The 17,246-nt window shown below is 35.3% G+C and overlaps 2 protein-coding genes, 1 long non-coding RNA gene and 1 other non-coding gene across 6 annotated transcripts; 2 read left to right on the forward strand and 2 right to left on the reverse strand.

The window, feature by feature from the left end:
- The first annotated feature begins 597 nt into the window (after positions 1-597).
- On the forward strand, positions 598-3,140 carry LOC147519001 (uncharacterized). Of its 3 annotated transcripts, none has more exons than XM_086590671.1 (4): positions 598-1,033; positions 1,670-2,194; positions 2,423-2,453; positions 2,535-3,140. In XM_086590671.1, the coding sequence occupies exons 1-4, from the start codon at positions 985-987 to the stop codon at positions 2,821-2,823; spliced, it is 894 nt and encodes a 297-aa protein (XP_086446797.1). In that variant the 5' UTR covers positions 598-984; the 3' UTR covers positions 2,824-3,140. The 3 variants fall into 3 exon arrangements, with proteins under 3 accessions (XP_086446797.1, XP_086446795.1, XP_086446796.1); XM_086590669.1 differs by having other exon boundaries at positions 602-1,039; XM_086590670.1 differs by having other exon boundaries at positions 604-1,039; positions 2,538-3,140.
- On the reverse strand, positions 1,448-2,673 carry LOC147519002 (uncharacterized). Its single transcript, XR_015211949.1, has 2 exons — positions 2,546-2,673; positions 1,448-2,167 (listed from the first exon to the last, which is right to left on the reverse strand). It is a non-coding gene; the product is annotated as an uncharacterized LOC147519002 (long non-coding RNA).
- Positions 3,141-3,257: 117 nt separating the features above from the next.
- On the reverse strand, positions 3,258-6,963 carry LOC147519003 (cold-regulated 413 inner membrane protein 1, chloroplastic-like). The gene is made up of 5 exons (XM_086590672.1): positions 6,535-6,963; positions 5,632-5,727; positions 5,488-5,552; positions 4,439-4,508; positions 3,258-3,748 (listed from the first exon to the last, which is right to left on the reverse strand). Exons 1-5 carry the CDS (start codon positions 6,810-6,812, stop codon positions 3,577-3,579), a joined length of 681 nt encoding a protein of 226 aa, XP_086446798.1. The 5' UTR covers positions 6,813-6,963; the 3' UTR covers positions 3,258-3,576.
- A 7,671-nt stretch (positions 6,964-14,634) lies between these two features.
- On the forward strand, positions 14,635-14,715 carry LOC147519004 (small nucleolar RNA Z159/U59). The gene has a single exon (XR_015214662.1). It is a non-coding gene; the product is annotated as a small nucleolar RNA Z159/U59 (small nucleolar RNA).
- Positions 14,716-17,246: the final 2,531 nt, after the last annotated feature.

Here is a 17,246-nt window from a genome sequence, read left to right on the forward strand (position 1 = left end):
TTATGGCCAATTTGTACATGCTCAGAAGATCTTGACTGTGTACGGCGTCCATAAAAGAAGCTTCATTCAACTAGATAATGAAAGTGTGAAGCGAGCTAGTTACAGACGATTTTTACCTCACTACCTTAATTCCTTAGATGTACGACCTGGGTTCCTACCTCATGGTTTCCGCAGCACCAAAAACTAGATAGAAGTCAGCATAATAGTTGAAAATAATGAATGTAGGTCTTTGCTCTATGTGACTCACATAGAGCAAAGACCTACATTCATGTGAGTACAAGAGCCAAGGAGCCATTGACAGTATCCATCTCCTTAAGAGATCGAAAAAATAAGTTATTTACCCAAATAAAAAAATACAAAAATTAAGTTGAGCACAGCTTGGGAACAAAATCATCTGGATTTCTTGTCTTCTTGTCTGAAACCTTTAATAAGAACAAAAATTACAAAGACACAAAAGTTCACACCACATACTTTCCTAACTTCCACCTTTGGCTTTTGATTTAGTCCCATAAAACAGTAAAAGGAAAAAAGTAAAATGCTGCACTCAAGTTTATCATTACTATTATTATTAGTATCTGTTCTCATGCAGAAATGCACTATACTTACACTTCAATAAACAATTTACTCTTTATCTCAATCTTCTTCACACAACCTTTTTCTCTCTTTTTCCATTTGCTATTGCGTGCATCTTCTAAACTCCCATGCCTCCTTTGCCAAGTCATCTTTATTCCCTAGCTTCTCTTTCTCCCCCCCTATCAACTCAAGAAAGCTTAGATTCTTCTAACTCTCTTTCTCTTCACATTACAACTCAAGAAAACTTTATTCTTCATAATATACTTATATATATATGTAAAGGGAGCAAATATAAGATCTTTTATAACTTCATTGATATTCTCATTTGTTTCAGAGATCTTAGTTAGTTTCATCTTTGTTCCAAACTAGAAAAGGAGAAGTAGACCCAAGATCCTATAGAAGTTTGAAGAGATGGATAGGAGAGTTTTGTGTCTCATACTCCTCTTCTTTGGCCTCATATGTGCAGGTTTGGATCCTTTGAAATGTCTGTATACTTATGTTGTATTTAGCAGTACGTAGTTTGGATGTGCCTCTCTCGATCTACTGATCATCATACAATGCTTTTCCCTCCCCAAATTTGATTCTAATGCATGGTTAGCCTATGAGCAGTTCATTTTGTATAACAATGACACTATACAAGTTGTTTTAGATATGTCCCAAATTTAATTGTACCAATATATTACGCTACACAGTAATTGGTGGTTTGCTGTGATGATGAATACAATGATACACTATCTAGTTGCTTGTGAAGACTGCCAATTGTTCCCTGCAAACGACTCATCTTTCAAAATGCCAAATGATGCACTTGTTTCTTGTTAAAGACTACGATTAGAAATTACATACTTATTTACAACATATTGGCCTAAGAAAGAATGACATGTGAATCATATATATTCAAACAAAACGACTGGGAAATCAGGGATTTGCAGGAAATTAGTTAGTTTTGCATTAAGATTGTAATTGTTTATTTTGCGCACGATTTGTTTTGCAAATTTTGGTAAAGAACACTACTTTACCACCCTAAATGAATCATTTTAGCAGGCTCAAGTACCCTATATGTTTCTATCTAATTCTAACTTTCGGTTTTGCCTTCTAGGTGCAGGCTCAAGTATTATAGAGAAACCACTGGATCATCGACAAAAACCCCTACTTTCATCTCCAGAAGGTCGAAAGCTAACTGGTGACTCCGAGCGATATGTTACAAAACAAATGGTTCCTGTTATTAATCCAACAACCCCTACTACCACAGCACCTATAGTAAATCCATTTCCACCAGCAAATCCAACATTTCCACCAGCAAATCCAACATTCCCACCAGCAAATCCAACTGTTGGACCTCCAACTACTGGGAATCCTACGACTGGGTCACCAACTTCGTCGGGTGGGACCTGGTGCGCCGCGAGTCCATCTGCCTCACAAACAGCATTGCAGGTTGCTCTTGACTATGCTTGTGGGTTTGGAGGTGCAGATTGTTCTGCAATTCAACCCACTGGAAGTTGTTATAACCCAAATACTCTAAGAGACCATGCATCCTACGCGTTCAATAGTTACTACCAGAAGAACCCAGCTCCAACTAGCTGTAACTTTGGAGGAACTGCTAGCATTACAAACACTGATCCAAGTAAGTTCTATTCATGTAACTACAGAACATTGCATAAATGATTAATGATAAAGTTTTGGTCGGAGTGTCGAACTGGTGATAGACCAGCCCATACTGCATCTCTGGTCTCATACATTTGTTAATTACAATGACCTCCGATCCGTTGGATGAATGTTGATGTAATCCATACTATAGTGCTAAGTGCTAAGTGCTAACACAATAGGGTTTTTTGCTTGTATGATGTTGCAGGTTCTGGGTCGTGTCGGTTCCCATCATCTAGGTAAACCTTCACTTTCCGTTTCCAGTTATGTGTAATGACTAACTATAATGCGTTTTAATTTGTTACTGTTCGGAAATACAGCAGAAGTTCACCTGTTTCAAACCCGACTCTTCCGCCTCCGACACCGACATTTGACACCAACCCGCCTGCACCAACATTTGGCACCATCCCACCTGGACCGACATTTGATGGTTCAATGAGTCCGCCGGGACCAACATTTGACGGGTCTACCCCAAATGCACCACCATTTGATGGATCGGTTCCTGAACCCTCTGGATCGACCAACTCTGCAGCTTCCATATCTCTGAGCTTGCCAATCTTCACTTTAACATGCCTGATTCCTATGTTACTTCTCTCCACGAAGACCTAGAGATGGGGCTCCAAAGACGTACTTTCTTTCTGCCCTGTAATGGCAATGCACTAAATTGCTTGCCGGTTACTTCTGATGCAATCTTATAGCATAACTGGATATAACTGGATCGTTTGGTGGACAAGGAGCATATCATCTTCAGACCATACTTAACTCAAAACCGCTGTCAAACTTGATCGAGAAATGGGTTTACAGACCCCAAAACCAGTAAAAGGAGATCAATGTAATGCGATATCTGATACAAGTAGCAATCATTTGTAGTTAGACACTTCTTTGTAGTAGTAAAGCAATAAAATTTACAATGTCGTTTAGCTGGATTCTTGGCTTATAAAAAAGAATGAAACTCTTCCGAAGTACTATTTATCACTGGCATAAGACTCAAATCTGATGCATCTACTGACGTAATAAAGTGATAACACGTAGAACAGAGACTCTTTCAGGGAAAGAGAGGTTACGATTTATAAAGGTGCAATATAAACAATCAAACATTGAAACATAGTATCCTTACTGATGAACATGCTCCCATTAAACATCTTATCATAATAATACATTGTACATGTGCGCTCACGTACCATACTGGTATTTACAATCGCATTAGGAAACAACATAATGACCATCTCGGAGGGAGTAGACCAGTGAAGATAATACTTTTTTTTGTTTGATCTGTTAGAGGACATGATACATGGTGGCTTCAAGACTCTGAAGAATTGTTATTGGCTCCTGAAACAATCCATTATCTTACTCGAATTTATTTCATATCAAAAGCAAGCATGACACAGCAGTAATGATGAATATGGCTACGGTGGCAATGGCTGATCCTTGGTCAAATGCTTTACGCAAGCTTCCCAGCCGTGAGAAGTGTTGGTAAGCCAAATATCCGGCAATCGCCAAGGCAATAATTGCACCAGCTTGTGTTCCTCCACCCCTGAAACAGGGGAATTTAGATTGTGCGGCGAAAACTCTAAATAAAACTTTTATGGACAAAACAATGACACCAATCAAAACAAGTAAACTCTTAATTTAAGAGATGATGTCTAAAACCTTGAATTTAAAGCAGGGGTGAAGAAAAATTTCACGATGGATGCACAATGACTTTTGAGTTTTAGTCGATACAAGAAGAAATCCACAAAAAAAGACAACTCAATGCGAATTTCCAATCTGATGAGAAAAGTTCTTTTCTTAGATAAGTGCTTACTGGTTAGGACCTCCTGACTTGACTAATGAAACTGATTATTTAAGTGGACCCATGAACGATATCTTATTTTTTTTGTGAAATTGGCTTTGGATTTTTTAACACAGACGTATTGTTGGAAAGTTGGGTAACTTACTTGACTCCATGAATAAATTAAAGATGAAAAATGAAGCCCTATATGACAAATTAGTGAACAGACACCAAGAAATGACTTGCCCCCCGCACCTCATTAATAAGTAGATAGTAATAAGGATTTTGTTGCGTGAGGCCTTAGGCTGTTGCCACACCTGCCTACTGCTCAAGATGATGGCTTTCCCATTAAAAATATAGCAGTTGGCAAGACATGAGCTCAATAGATTTCCTTGGCAACTCGAATGTGAATGTTCCTACATGCCTAGTTAGTGTATAAGCATGTTGACATACCTTAAGTCCATTACTTGATAAGGGGAAACAATCACAAGTAGCAGTGCCATGAAAGGTAGCTCCAATTCACCTACAACAACAAAAAGTTGAGTTCAGTATTAAGGAGCAGACACTGAAACATGATTATAAGGGAACACAATTGATCATATGTCATGTTCTCCAGCTTCTTTACTACCTATTTCTTACTAGAGAACATTGTGACCAGTATAAGAGAACAGAAGGATTAAGCAATTGCACTTCCCGACGAGGGTAATATTGCACGGACACGGATGCTGACGCAGACAAGTATGCATAAATTAATATTTTTACTTTTATTTTTTATTTTTGCTCGTTTCTCTAAAATAGGGGTAGAACACGAGGACTTCTATTTTGTATCAATTAAATATGGGAAATTAATTCATATGTATCATAACTTCATAAATATTCAAGATAAACTGGCACAAGACTAGAATCTTATTGTTGAATCTTTTATGAGAAAACAGTTGATCACCTCCGAACCGTTCCTCTGAGGACCTTCTCATGTGTTTACCAAGGAAAATTGGTGTTTTGGTGTAATCAGGAAGGAATGTTGTTATCTAGTTGAGAAAAAAAATGGAGTTAAAATAATTGAACTGAACGTTCAGCTTTTCTGCTTTTTTATTAAATGAAGTGACGTCTGTCCTTCAAGACTTCGGAGGTTTATTTTCTGAAGATGCATTTATTTAGACGGGACAAAAGACAGGGCCGATTTCAGTTTTACAGAACGTTAAATACAGGCCTAAGAGATTCTCACCCACTGGCTGTAATTTTCTCATATATTTAATTGAATAACTGTTGTTAAACTACTATAATTCAAAGCTTTCATTGAGTTGAAAATGAGAAAGATATATTTCAAACAAACTATTATAAATAAGCTGCAAATCAGGAGTTGAAGTCTGCAATACTTGATACAAGCATATTGTAATTCGTTGGTGGTTTAACTGCCCACAACACCAAGGACTAATCTATTGGCTAAAGATGCAAGAAAAGTTAAAATGGCTACATTGAGCTGGCTTGACCAAACAACTTACCAGGCAAGGAAAAGAAGAGTCGGAAAAGAAGTGCCAAGAAAGCAGTCCAAAGACCATATTCACCCCTGTTGACCAAACTTGTATTAGAATACAAATGCAAGGAAGCATTCTGCATGAAAGAAAAAATTCTGTTCAGAAGCCTACTTGATCCACGATATGATGCTTGTAGGTGCTTGCAGAGCAAATATAGGAACAAGAAAAGATTTTGGAGCAGCTGTTCCCTTGGCAAATACTAACACCCTGAAACATTATTATCAAATTTAATCAAAGCATATAGAAAAAAAAAATTGATAAAAAATATCAGTTATGAAGCTAGTATGGTTGTATATGTAAGGTTCTGGATTTCATTGAGGTTTAAGTTTTCGGTGATGTAATAATTCATTTGCATCAAGAAAGCACCATGGGGCGGTGCATATCATATTCACCACTTGGGGGGGGGTTGGTTCTGATAGCCATGAAAACAATTTTACATGGCTAAAATGGCTCCTGTTAGAAACATCAGAATTGTACTTTTCATCACCTAATTGATTAGCAATATGGTCATCTGTCTTTCATATCAAACATAAATCTACTAAATCACTAATATCAGGTAAGTCTCAATTGTGCCCTAGATGAGCAATAAATCACTATTCACACAAATCACAGGACCAGTAATTCTTGGATCCCCTATCTAACCAATCACAGCGAAACGGACAAAAACTTGTGAAAAATGAAAACCATTAATTATTTAGTATGTAAGTGTCTAACACAAGAATCCAATATCTTCCAAAGTAACTGGGTTTGGGATTGGGGGGGAATCTGCTTACACAATCAAAATACAAGTCTTTCCATCCACAAGGCACATTGTGAGTGTACTACTGTAAATTCACAATTCAATAGAATATCATATTGCATCCAAACCCTTCTATAAGCATTGAGCATTATGCGCTAAATCACTATTGGCAATACACTTAACAACAAAAACAGGTCAAATAAGCACTTGTGCACAATCTCAATGTAAAAAAAAATGCCTAAAGATCAATACTAACTGAACAAGAGAAGACTTACACAGAGGAAATAGTGGAGGCCCACTGAAGGGTATGAATAGTAAAGGGAGAAGAGTAGGAACAAACAACCCCACAACTTCCCCTTCCTCTTTTGTTCATCATTGGATAGTTTCTGCTGCTTCTTTGCCAAGAAAGTTGAGTGTTATTGGAAGAAGCAATAAACTTTGGGTTTTGAAGAGAGAGAATGTTTTTGAGAGGAGGGCTAGCTTTATTGTTGGTGGAAAAAGAGTAGGAAGAGACAAGTTGTGGAGAAGAAGAAGAAGCCATAGCAAAAGACATTTTCTAGTTCAGTATGCTTTGCCGAACAGAAAGAGCGAAGTAGAAATAGGAGAAGAAGAAGAAAAAGTCAACAGTGGCACTTCAGTGAAAGATCTAGGCAGAGATCTTTGGTCATATACTAAATTTGCCAAGTGTACGTTCATGCATTAGAGAGTTAGATGGAATGTGACACGGGGTGGGGTTACATATATGGGAGATAGGCTTTATCAAAAAAATATATGGGAGATAGGGAAGTGTGGAACCGTTGGTTATGGACTATGGTCAATTAACACTTTAATAATTCTTGGCCGACCTAGTAATCTGACCCACTTAACTAATTATCGTTATTTTTTATATCGGGATACGTACGCGTGTATCTCGATGTAAACCAACTGTATCCAAAAAATAGAGTGTCGCAACAGTGGGTCCACTAAAAACTCTCTCAACTCTTTGTTGTTTTTGGTATAGGGCGCTTAGCTGGATAAATTAGTCCTACTTGAGCAAGTAAGTTTCCATCCATGACAAAATATAAAGGGAAAAATCTTGATGATCCATCACGGGAATTTCAGATAATAATTTTGGATTAACATATGCTTGCGGTGAATACGAGATTTTTTTTCTACAATTTTGATCATGCACAGAAACATCTAAGAAATGATCATCCAGTCTTAAAGAATAAACTTGTTTTTAAGGAATGATCATCCAGTTTCAAAAAATAAACTTGTTTTTATGTTGTTAACTCTGTGTGTAGTTCATGAATTTCTCATGATTGTAAGACTTAGAGCATAATATTATGGTAGCGAAAATTCTTCCTCTAATGATCATACTCTTAAGGAGGTATGTAATTATTTGAAGTTTAATACAAAAGTAGAGGTCTGTCTCAACCCCATAATCTTTTCAAAAAAAAAACCTCTTTTGTTGTTTTTGGGCTTGGTGAGTGGTGAGGGTTTTTTTAGGGCCTAGTTAAAACGCTATTGAAAAAATTAAGCATTATCCATTACATCACTGCCTTGATGGACTTTATGCTGATGGTGAATGGATTATGGGTGTTTTTAGGTGAACCAAATTACCAAAGTTTACGGAGAAGCAAGTAGTTGCTTCACTGCTTGTGTTGCTAAAGTAGCTTGTAAAGTCAGTGATGTAATGGATAATGCTTAAGTTTTTTCAATAGCGTTTTAACAGGTCCACGATTTAACGGCTCTAAATATCAACTGAAACAGAACAGTTTCTCCAGGAGTCCAGGTGGATGATGTATGGGCTTAGAGTGAGCATTTAGAGAAGCATTTTTCGAAATCACCTTCTGGATACTATGTGACGCTTACATTTAGAATTATTCGTGTACATAAACTGCTGTTACTTCCCCAAGGACCTTGCACATAAAACATGTAGCATTTTCCTCATCTAACAATGTGATCAAATTACTTGAAAATGCTTCCAACCTCTAAGTCGCTAAGAAACATTCTGCACCAATTTATAAGTAAACGTTTGATGTTCTAATTTTTATTAGGTGAGTTGAATCCAGGTCAACATAAAGGTTTTGTAATTTGTACTCTATATTCCTCAGAAGCCGCTTTCAGAACATAGGCTGGGGATTTACTGTTCGGTCAAATCAAACACGATATCCAAACGGATTTACTAGTGTTTGGTCAAATCTCCAGGACTGCACGACTTGATTGTAACGGTTATGGACTCGGACAAATCTTCCAACAAGAACACTTATTACAACTTTACAAAATCAAGATGCAGTTTTGTATTATCTAATATCTAGTATAAAGACATTTTCGATAGGGGGTGTAAACTGTATAAAGTGGAGAGTTTACAACCAAAAACACAAAAAAAATATTTCCAATAGAAGGTGAATACCATATATAGTAGGTAATGACTAATATCCAAAGGGGGAAATTCCACAACTCACTTAAATAGCTTCTGGTGTCACTTGTAATGACATGTGATGGTTAAATCAACACATATGCCATTTAAGATGACGTTTCAGTTATTAAATAGAAAATAATAATTCTCTCTCCTCTATCATGCACTCCTTCTCCTTCCAAGCCTCAATCAATTGTTTCCCTTCTTTTTTTATTCTTAGCAATGCGACGCAACCGACAACAAGGAGGACACCAATAATCAAGAAGGAATACATCAAGATTCAAATCACTTGATGTTGTTCTTGTTCTAATGTCAATTCTATTTTCCCCCTTCTTAATTCAATTGAAAAAAGATAATAACATCACCAAGTTAAAAACATGTGAAGGTGTTGTTGATCACCCAATTGGTTTAAATGTTGAAGAAGCAAAATTTTTATTTTAATTAGTTAATGTTGAAGAAAAAATAAAAACAATGGATTACCTTCATAGAATTTTATGGACGCCCAGATTGGAAGAAGACAATGCTTTATTAAATTCAACGCGTTACAAATTCTAGTTTTCATCTTACATATTTAATTAGTTATCTATGGAGAAGGAGGGAGGAATTGGTTATGATCTTGCAGTTCTAGAATTTGACGTGCTTGAGGTGAAGAATGTTGAAAGCATGGAACATAGTTCTAACTGACGCGCAGCTTCTTAATACAAGTGGGACGACCACTCGACAAATGGGGACGACATTTTGATTGACGTTTCAATGCATTATTATATCAGACATCACTTAAACTAATGTCCATGTTTTAGAATACACTTATGTTATTTTTTCCATTGGAGATTGTGGCAGTGTATATTTTGGCTGAATACAATTGGAGTGGGGTGGGGTGGTAAAATCTTAATGGCAATCTATGTGGAAGTGTAAAATTACACTCTCCATTGGAGATGCTTTAAATGTTTGTATTCACTAATATTTAAAGCACACAACTCAAATGAAGTTGCAGTTTTGTATTGGATAGACATACGGTCAGTCTAGTATAAATTCTTATATTCACTAATATTTAACATCATCTTTATGGTGACACCAATTCATATGCAAATACTAAATTTTTGAAAATTTGGTTAAAAACCATCTTTAGTGGTACACTAATCAATCATCAATATAAAAAAAAACACTAAAATAAACACCAAAGATATTTTATCAAATGTACGAAGTGGTGTTTTAAAAGCCACACAATTTTTGAAACACCCGGCATGCACTGATTGTTTTTTTTTTTAAAAAGGTGTGGACTTCAAGTCCCAAAATACCGATATCGATGAATATATCGGTGTACCCAAAAACCGATATATATCAGATATATCAGATATTTCAGATATATCCATTTTTTTGGTAACCAGTCCAAACTATTTAAAATATCGAATATATCGGAAATATAATATCAAAAATATCGGATATATATCGAAAATATATTGGAAATATCAGATTTATATTTTAAAATGGTCAAAAAGTCAACTGATATATATCAATTATATCGAAAATATCGATTATATCGGCGATATAAAATTCCAATATATATCGGAAAAAAAAATTCTATATTCGGTGAATATATATCGAAAATATCAATATCGGTGTACCAAAATACCAATATATATCAGCGATATATCGGCGATATTTTAGTCCATGGTGGACTTTAGGTGTTTCAAAATGTACAAGGAGGTGTTTTGAATGTCGTGCAGTGTTTCAAACACTGCATAGGCTTTGGACTATAACGTGGGTTTTCTGGCATAGTGTTTCAAAAACCGTGTGGGATATTATGGCAGTTTATCCAAAACAGTGTTATTTGGTGGTGAAAATTTGATATCTGGACTGAAAATATTTGGTGTTTTTTTTATTAACTATTTGGTCTGATAAATTATTTTTTGTGTTTTTGAGCTTTCACCGTTAAAGATGCTCTAAATCAGACAACTCAAATGAAGTTGCTATAATTCCAAGATACTCATATCTCCAATCTCCAATTCTCTGCATAGAAAATACAGAGATGCTAGATTTAAATAATTATATATGTTGTTACTATGATCATAGCCATTGAGTCTTTGTACATTTGTTCCAGAAATCATATTGCAAAAATCAGACTAGTTAAATCAAGCTAAGATAAGTCCAGATAGGGTTGGCCCAATTGGTTAAAATATACATTCTTAGGGAGATTAACTATTGATAGTCAAATGAATGTAGGGAGCAGGGAAACAAAAGCTGCTGATTAGGTTGTCAAATTAGTAGATATGAGTTCTGTAAGAATTTTGTACTATATAGGTCTTCCAGAGAATGCATTGCAAAAAAAAACTGTTTTTAACATATTAAAATGAATGCAGGTAGGGTATGCCATAACCCATAACAGTCTCAAAAAAAAAAAAACAAAAAAAAAACACAATTGATAGTTAACCTTGTGAGCATATAGCCACTACTAAATTACATGATCTTTCCAAGTGAGGACTAACAAAAATGTCACCAAAAAGAGAATAATAGGCACACATATATTGAGGAAAATTGTCTTTGGTCTTTTATTTCAAATTTCTATCTCATTTCTATTCTTCCTTCATACATATATAAACGTTTCCTTTTTAACTGTGATCGATGATGTTAGCAGGCTTCTTTCTCTTATCTACTTATCTTTCCTTAATTTATAAGTGTTGTGGACTCAAATTCCAAAGCATTTGCCAATTGCCACTGAGTATTGGCCACAACAAAGCTAGATTTCCCCCCCACTGCATGTTAGCTCTTTATAGAGTATCTAAAGTGTCTTACACAAGAATGAAGAATCTAATATCTTCCAAAGTAACTGGGTTTGGGATTTGGGGGAAATTTGCTTACATAGCCAAAATACAACAATCTTTGTTTTCACAAGGTCCATTGTGAGTAGTTAAATGTAATGTAAATACACATTTCAATAGGATACCATATTGCATCCAAACTCTTCTATAAGCATTGAGCATTATGAGCTAAATCACTATTGGTAATACATTTAATAACAAAAACAGGCCAAGTAAGCACTTGTGGACAATCCCAATATCAAAAAAGGGCCTAAAGATAAATACTTACAGAAATTGAATTAAGTAATTAACAAATAAAAGAGACAACTCTTAAAACTTGTTGGGATTGCAAAGAGAATACTTACACAGTTACACGGAGGAAATAATGGATACCCACTGAAGGGTATGAATAGTAAGAGGCGAAGAGTAGTAACAAACAACCCCACTCCTCCCTATAATTCTCTTGTTCGTCATTGGATAGTTTCTACTGCTTCTTTGCCAAGAAAGTTGAGTGTATATGGAAGAAGTAAATTTTGGGTTTTGAAGAGAGAGAATGTTTTTAAGAGGAGGGCTGTTTTTCTTGTTGCTGTAAAAAGAGTAGGAAGAGAGAAGCTGGGGAGAAGAAGATTAAGAAGAAGCCATAGCAAAACACATTTTTGACTTCTGCATGCTTTGCCAAACAGAGAAATAAGTAGAAGTAGAGTAGAAGAAAAATAAAAGGTTAACTAGTATTATTCAATGTTTTGAAAACCGAAAACCGGTGATCGAACCGATTTTTTGTTAAAATGGTTCAACCAGATTCAACCATGGTTCGACTCGGTCAGACTGATTGATGTTTATTTAGCAAAATTTTTAATAATTACAATAATAAAATGAATAAATACATATTTTAATTCAATATTAATTGGTATTATATATTAAAATAAATTTATTATACAAGAAATACATAGTAGTATGTTAGTTTAGAGTTTGGATTATCTTGTTTAGGTGTTAGGTTCATCGGAAATTAAGGTCTCTTTCCTAAACACACGGTCAACTTGGTTTGACCATTAACTTTCAAATCAAATAATTGAAAATGACACAAATGCTCCCACCTAATTAAAATTGAATATTTTCTTTTTGAAAATAATGAGGCATTTATGTCATTTTCAGTTGTTTGACTTAAAAGTTAACGGTCAAACACTAGTTCACCCAAACACTCCAATACAACGTAACGTACTTTACCCTTTTTTTCACTTTAGATTTTTTTTTTTTTTTTTTTAGTACATTGTACATTGATTTTACTTTCAGTTAACGACCGTGGGCCAAATTCCATTCAACAAATGTTGATATGTCATTTTGTTTTGCTTCTGTGGCGACAAGTCATTGTTTTGTATTGTATGCCACAACAGCTGAAAACAACCACATGAAATTAAAGACACGCACATGACCCCTACTCTCCTCCATTTTTCTTGTGCACAATAATTCCTAACCTTGTTTGAAAATTAAAAATGGGTATGGCTAAAAAGACATTAATTAACTAATAAGTGTCAAAACCTTGTTAATTAGTTGGGTGTGAAGAATTCAACAAGAAGAAGAGAAACAGATGGGGTATAAAGCTTGGTGGATTTCGGCTTCTCCATTCTACTCTATCTCAATTTCAATCTTCAACTATATATATTCCTAACAAATGGGGTAAAGATGGAGTTCATCTCACTTTCTTTGCTTTCAATTCAGTATTATGAGATGATGGATATATTGTAACTATAAAAGTAGAAATAAGTTCTAAGCTTTGGGTGCTGATTGAATTTGTAGTTTTTAACTATGTTGAATTATAATGAAAAAAATGATATAAGTTTATTTCTTGTAGTGTGAATGTGAATGTGGTTTAAGAGATTATTATGTTTGTTTAGTTTATGCAAGTGGAGAAAGAATTTTTTTGAAAAGGATTTATGTGAACTGGTTTTGTAGAGAAGATGAAGTTGTGAATTTTGGTATTTAATTATTATTATTTTCAGTTTTTAAGGGGAAAAAAAAAAACCAATATCACATGCTTCTCACGTGCATTATTAATGCCATCTAATAAAATAATTGGACACGTTGTGTATTCCGATGGCCACATCAACATTGACCCACTAGAATTGAGTCATAATTTCAAATTGAGTCATAATTTCAAAGTGTAAAAAAACTAATTGTACAGTGTACTGAAGTGCAACCAAAAAAAAAAAAAAAAAATCTTTCCTTCAGATTTGTCCCGTCCTCAGCAGGGGGTCAAGTTGCTTGGAGGTGCGGTCAGCACTGATTCATCTTTTGTCATGGGCATTGCTCGCAAGCGTGTTGAAAATGTTATGACTTTGATAGACCATTTAGCTATATTGGAAGATCCACAGTGTGAGTTAGCTCTCTTACGGGCTTGTGCTGGGCCCTCTAACACTACAACAAAAGGGGTCTGTTGCAACACACTCTTTTGCCACGCCTAAAATTTGCTGCAACAAGTCATCTTTTACAACACCGTGTGGCGTTGCTAAAGGTCATCCGTCTTAATAGAATTTTCATTTTGGGAAATACCTAAAGCGACGCCTTGAGCGTTGCAAAAGTGTTTGCTTAAATTTACGATAAATAAGAAAAATAATTAAATTGAAAATGTTTATTGTTGCCAACGAGTGTGGTGCTGCTATAGATTAAATATCTATTGCAACCCCCTTGCCGTCACTGGTAATTCCAGAATAGACTATGTATATGACTTGTTGCGACGATTTTGGTGTTGCCAATGGGCTTTGGTTTGGGCGGATGTATTCTTTTTGGCTGCAAATATTTTTCGCGTTACAATTTTCATGTTCCCGCTGCAAATCATAACAGAATTAGAAATACCCCTCAAACAAAAACACATATTAAAACCCTAGATTGCCGTCTCTCTCCATCACCGAAACTTCTTTCCTCCTTCTCCAAAACTCGTTCTCTTTCTCTCCACATCTTCAAAGCTTATCTCTCCTCCTTTGTTTTGAAAGATTAATCGGTAAGATTTGGTTTTATGAATTTGTATGAAGTCCGTGATGAGAGTATTTTTGTAAGTTGGAATTACGATTGAAATTTATGTTTATGATTATAATAAACTTGCTTTTCGAGAGGCTTTTGTTTACAAATTTATATATATATTTTTTGTTAATAAATTTTACCATTTTGGATTATTATGTGAAGTCTCTAATAATGATCAAAACAATACTTTCGTTCTTCGAGATAATATATCGCGGAAACTTTTGGAGACTGGCTGAAGAGACTTTTTATGGGGAAAAGCGATTCTTGTTGAAATAGATATTTGATGTGTTCCATTATGTTTCTTTTGAATCCTTCCTGTTTCATATCATTGGTTTTATGGCCAACAATGTAGTTTGATTAGCAATTTGCGGTGTAGAGTTTCCTAAATTATTTTTTGTTTTCGTTTTGAAGCGTTTTTAGTATATTCATCGTCTTTCGGTTGTGAATGTCCATTAAATTTTAAATCCGTGTTCTTCTCATGCTTTTGAGTAAAGATGAAGGTCAGTGATATGCCTTTTTAAGTGGAAACGTGTAGGAAAAATTAACTGAACACGAAGCCTTTCAAATTTGGTCAATTTTTTGATGATGTTAAAAGTCTATGAAAGTTTTGGTGAAATTCTATGGCTTTGGGTAAGCTTGTGTAGCTTTGGACTTCTAAAGTTAAGTAATGTGCCTTAAACTGTTATGTGCAATGTCCAATCGTATATGGTATTGTTAATATCCATAAGTTTGCATAGGCAATGAACCTTTTGGCGTGGTGATCTCTTCTGCCCCCACCTCCAAGTTCATGGATTCATGGGAGTATTGTTGGAATAATTAGGAAGGGTATATTGTAGGATTTGAATTTAAAAATGCAATTTTAAGCCGACTAAAAGGAGCAACCATTCATCCTGCCTATGGTTTCTTGATTCGACTTGGTCATTGATGCATTCAAAAGTGAAACCTAGCTGAAGGCTCTTATGTGTCATATTTTTAGTAGACCCAACTGTTTCCACCAAAGCGAAACTTGGCCGCAGGCTCTTATGCGACATTATTAGTAGACCCAGCTGTTTTCAATTTGTCAATAAATATTTGTTTTTATTTTTTGATTATTTTATTGTAGCAGTTTTCTGTTTATAATCCGAAGGCTCACCCGGTCTTAAAAGCTCATCACCTAATTATACAAAAAGAATTGAAAAGCCATTGAAGCTACAACAAAATCAAAAGCTTCATTTTTTTGTTCCCTGCCCTAGTTGAAATCGTTTTTTTGTTCCCTGCCCTAGTTGAAATCGTTTTTTTTTTTTGTTTTTCTCGTCTTGATTGATTGTTTTAGCTTTAAAGTGGGATTTTTGGTATTCTTTGCAGTGATTTGTGGAGCCGGTAGAAGCTGCTTTCGAATTGGGGGTTCTCTGATTGGGTAAGATATATTGCTTTGCTTTATATTTTAACATAATGCCAATGAAAACTTTTATTTTTTTGCCCAACTAGCATCGACCCTTTGATTGTCAATTGTGTTTGATATGTACATGCGTTTGAAATTGTCAAACATAGTTCTTTCCAATTTTGCCCCTTCATTTTCTTTTTCTGTATACTAGAAAGTAGAAACCTTTTCTTTGCAATGGAGAGTGAGAGCAGCTTCTTCATTACTACTTGTACTACCATTGTTGTTGTTGTTTTCAACAAGATGGTTTATTCTACCATGGAAACTCTTCTTCTTGACTTTGTTAGGAACTCTCTTGTTTCTCTTCTTATGATGGTATACCTTTCAATCTCTCTCTATGTTTTTCTTGTTTAATTTTATGATTCATTGATTAAATTGTCGATTGTGTTCATATGTGATTGTTATGTAAGTGTTGAATCTGTAATGTAGTTACTTTAACTCTTAAACAAAATTTTAGATTATATAATTTTTTACTATGTTGATGAGATCTTGTTTTCAGTGAAAGAATGAGACTAGAATTTGGCTAACGTTGTGATGCTTTCATTATCAAATTTTTGGTTTTGTAGATTGTTCCAACTGTATTAGGATTTTTATATAATGCATGTAAATAACGATGTAAACCTGTCTAGTTTGTGCAAAGTTGATGAAGTTTAGTGATTTGAAAGCCAATAGTTAGTAACTTTTTCTTGTCTAGTTTATACCTGCGCAGACATATATAAAAAACCAAAACCAATCACGCCACCGGATGACCTAAAGATCGCGTGGTTACGCCTTAGGAACCGGAGAGGCATATGCATCTCTTTCCTTTAGATTGTTAGGTTTCTTTCGGTGGGTTTAAAATCCACTAAGGAACGCTTATTACACGACTCTTTTTTGCTTTAAAGCGGCTCCTTCCCCTAATAAAGGCGTCATTGAAAAGGGGGTAGTCAGATTTGAGAAAATCGGTTGTTGAAACCTCGGATTGGTTCTCGATCGATAAAGTTGATGATTCCAACTACTGTCGGTCCCTTTTGTCGTGGGACATACACTAAGACAGTCTTTTATCTATAAGAGCTGGTGCAATCCACTTCTTTGATAGGTGTCAAAGCCAATTTACGAGAGATGTGCTTTCGCCGAGTGTTCATTAGCGGTTCAGGTGAAGGAGCCATGTTTTCGTAGTCTTGGTAGTTTGAAGATTCATTCTTAGCGTAGTCCGAGCGAGCCTTACAAAACGAGCATAGATCGTCTGCTGTATTTGGTAAAAGCAAGGATTACGGTGGGGGCGAATCAAGCAACTTTTATAGATGGATAGGATAGGAAAGAAGAACCACTGATAGCATTTGCAGCTGCTTCTTTCCATCGAAAGGGGTTGGA

This window comes from Coptis chinensis, chromosome 2 (genome assembly GCF_015680905.1).
Source record: "Coptis chinensis isolate HL-2020 chromosome 2, ASM1568090v1, whole genome shotgun sequence".
Taxonomy (NCBI): domain Eukaryota; kingdom Viridiplantae; phylum Streptophyta; class Magnoliopsida; order Ranunculales; family Ranunculaceae; genus Coptis; species Coptis chinensis.

Excerpts from the sequence above, each read along its gene's own strand:
- LOC147519001 (XM_086590669.1), top strand. The coding sequence starts at position 985 with ATGGATAGGAGAGTTTTGTGTCTCATACTCCTCTTCTTTGGCCTCATA. Across the intron at positions 1,040-1,669 it reads CTTTGGCCTCATATGTGCAG|GTGCAGGCTCAAGTATTATA; the intron begins GTTTGGATCCTT and ends TTTGCCTTCTAG. Across the intron at positions 2,454-2,534 it reads TGTCGGTTCCCATCATCTAG|CAGAAGTTCACCTGTTTCAA; the intron begins GTAAACCTTCAC and ends TCGGAAATACAG.
- LOC147519003 (XM_086590672.1), bottom strand. The coding sequence starts at position 6,812 with ATGTCTTTTGCTATGGCTTCTTCTTCTTCTCCACAACTTGTCTCTTCC. Across the intron at positions 5,728-6,534 it reads GCCTCCACTATTTCCTCTGT|GGTGTTAGTATTTGCCAAGG; the intron begins GTAAGTCTTCTC and ends ATAATGTTTCAG. Across the intron at positions 3,749-4,438 it reads TATCAAGTAATGGACTTAAG|GGGTGGAGGAACACAAGCTG; the intron begins GTATGTCAACAT and ends CCCCTGTTTCAG.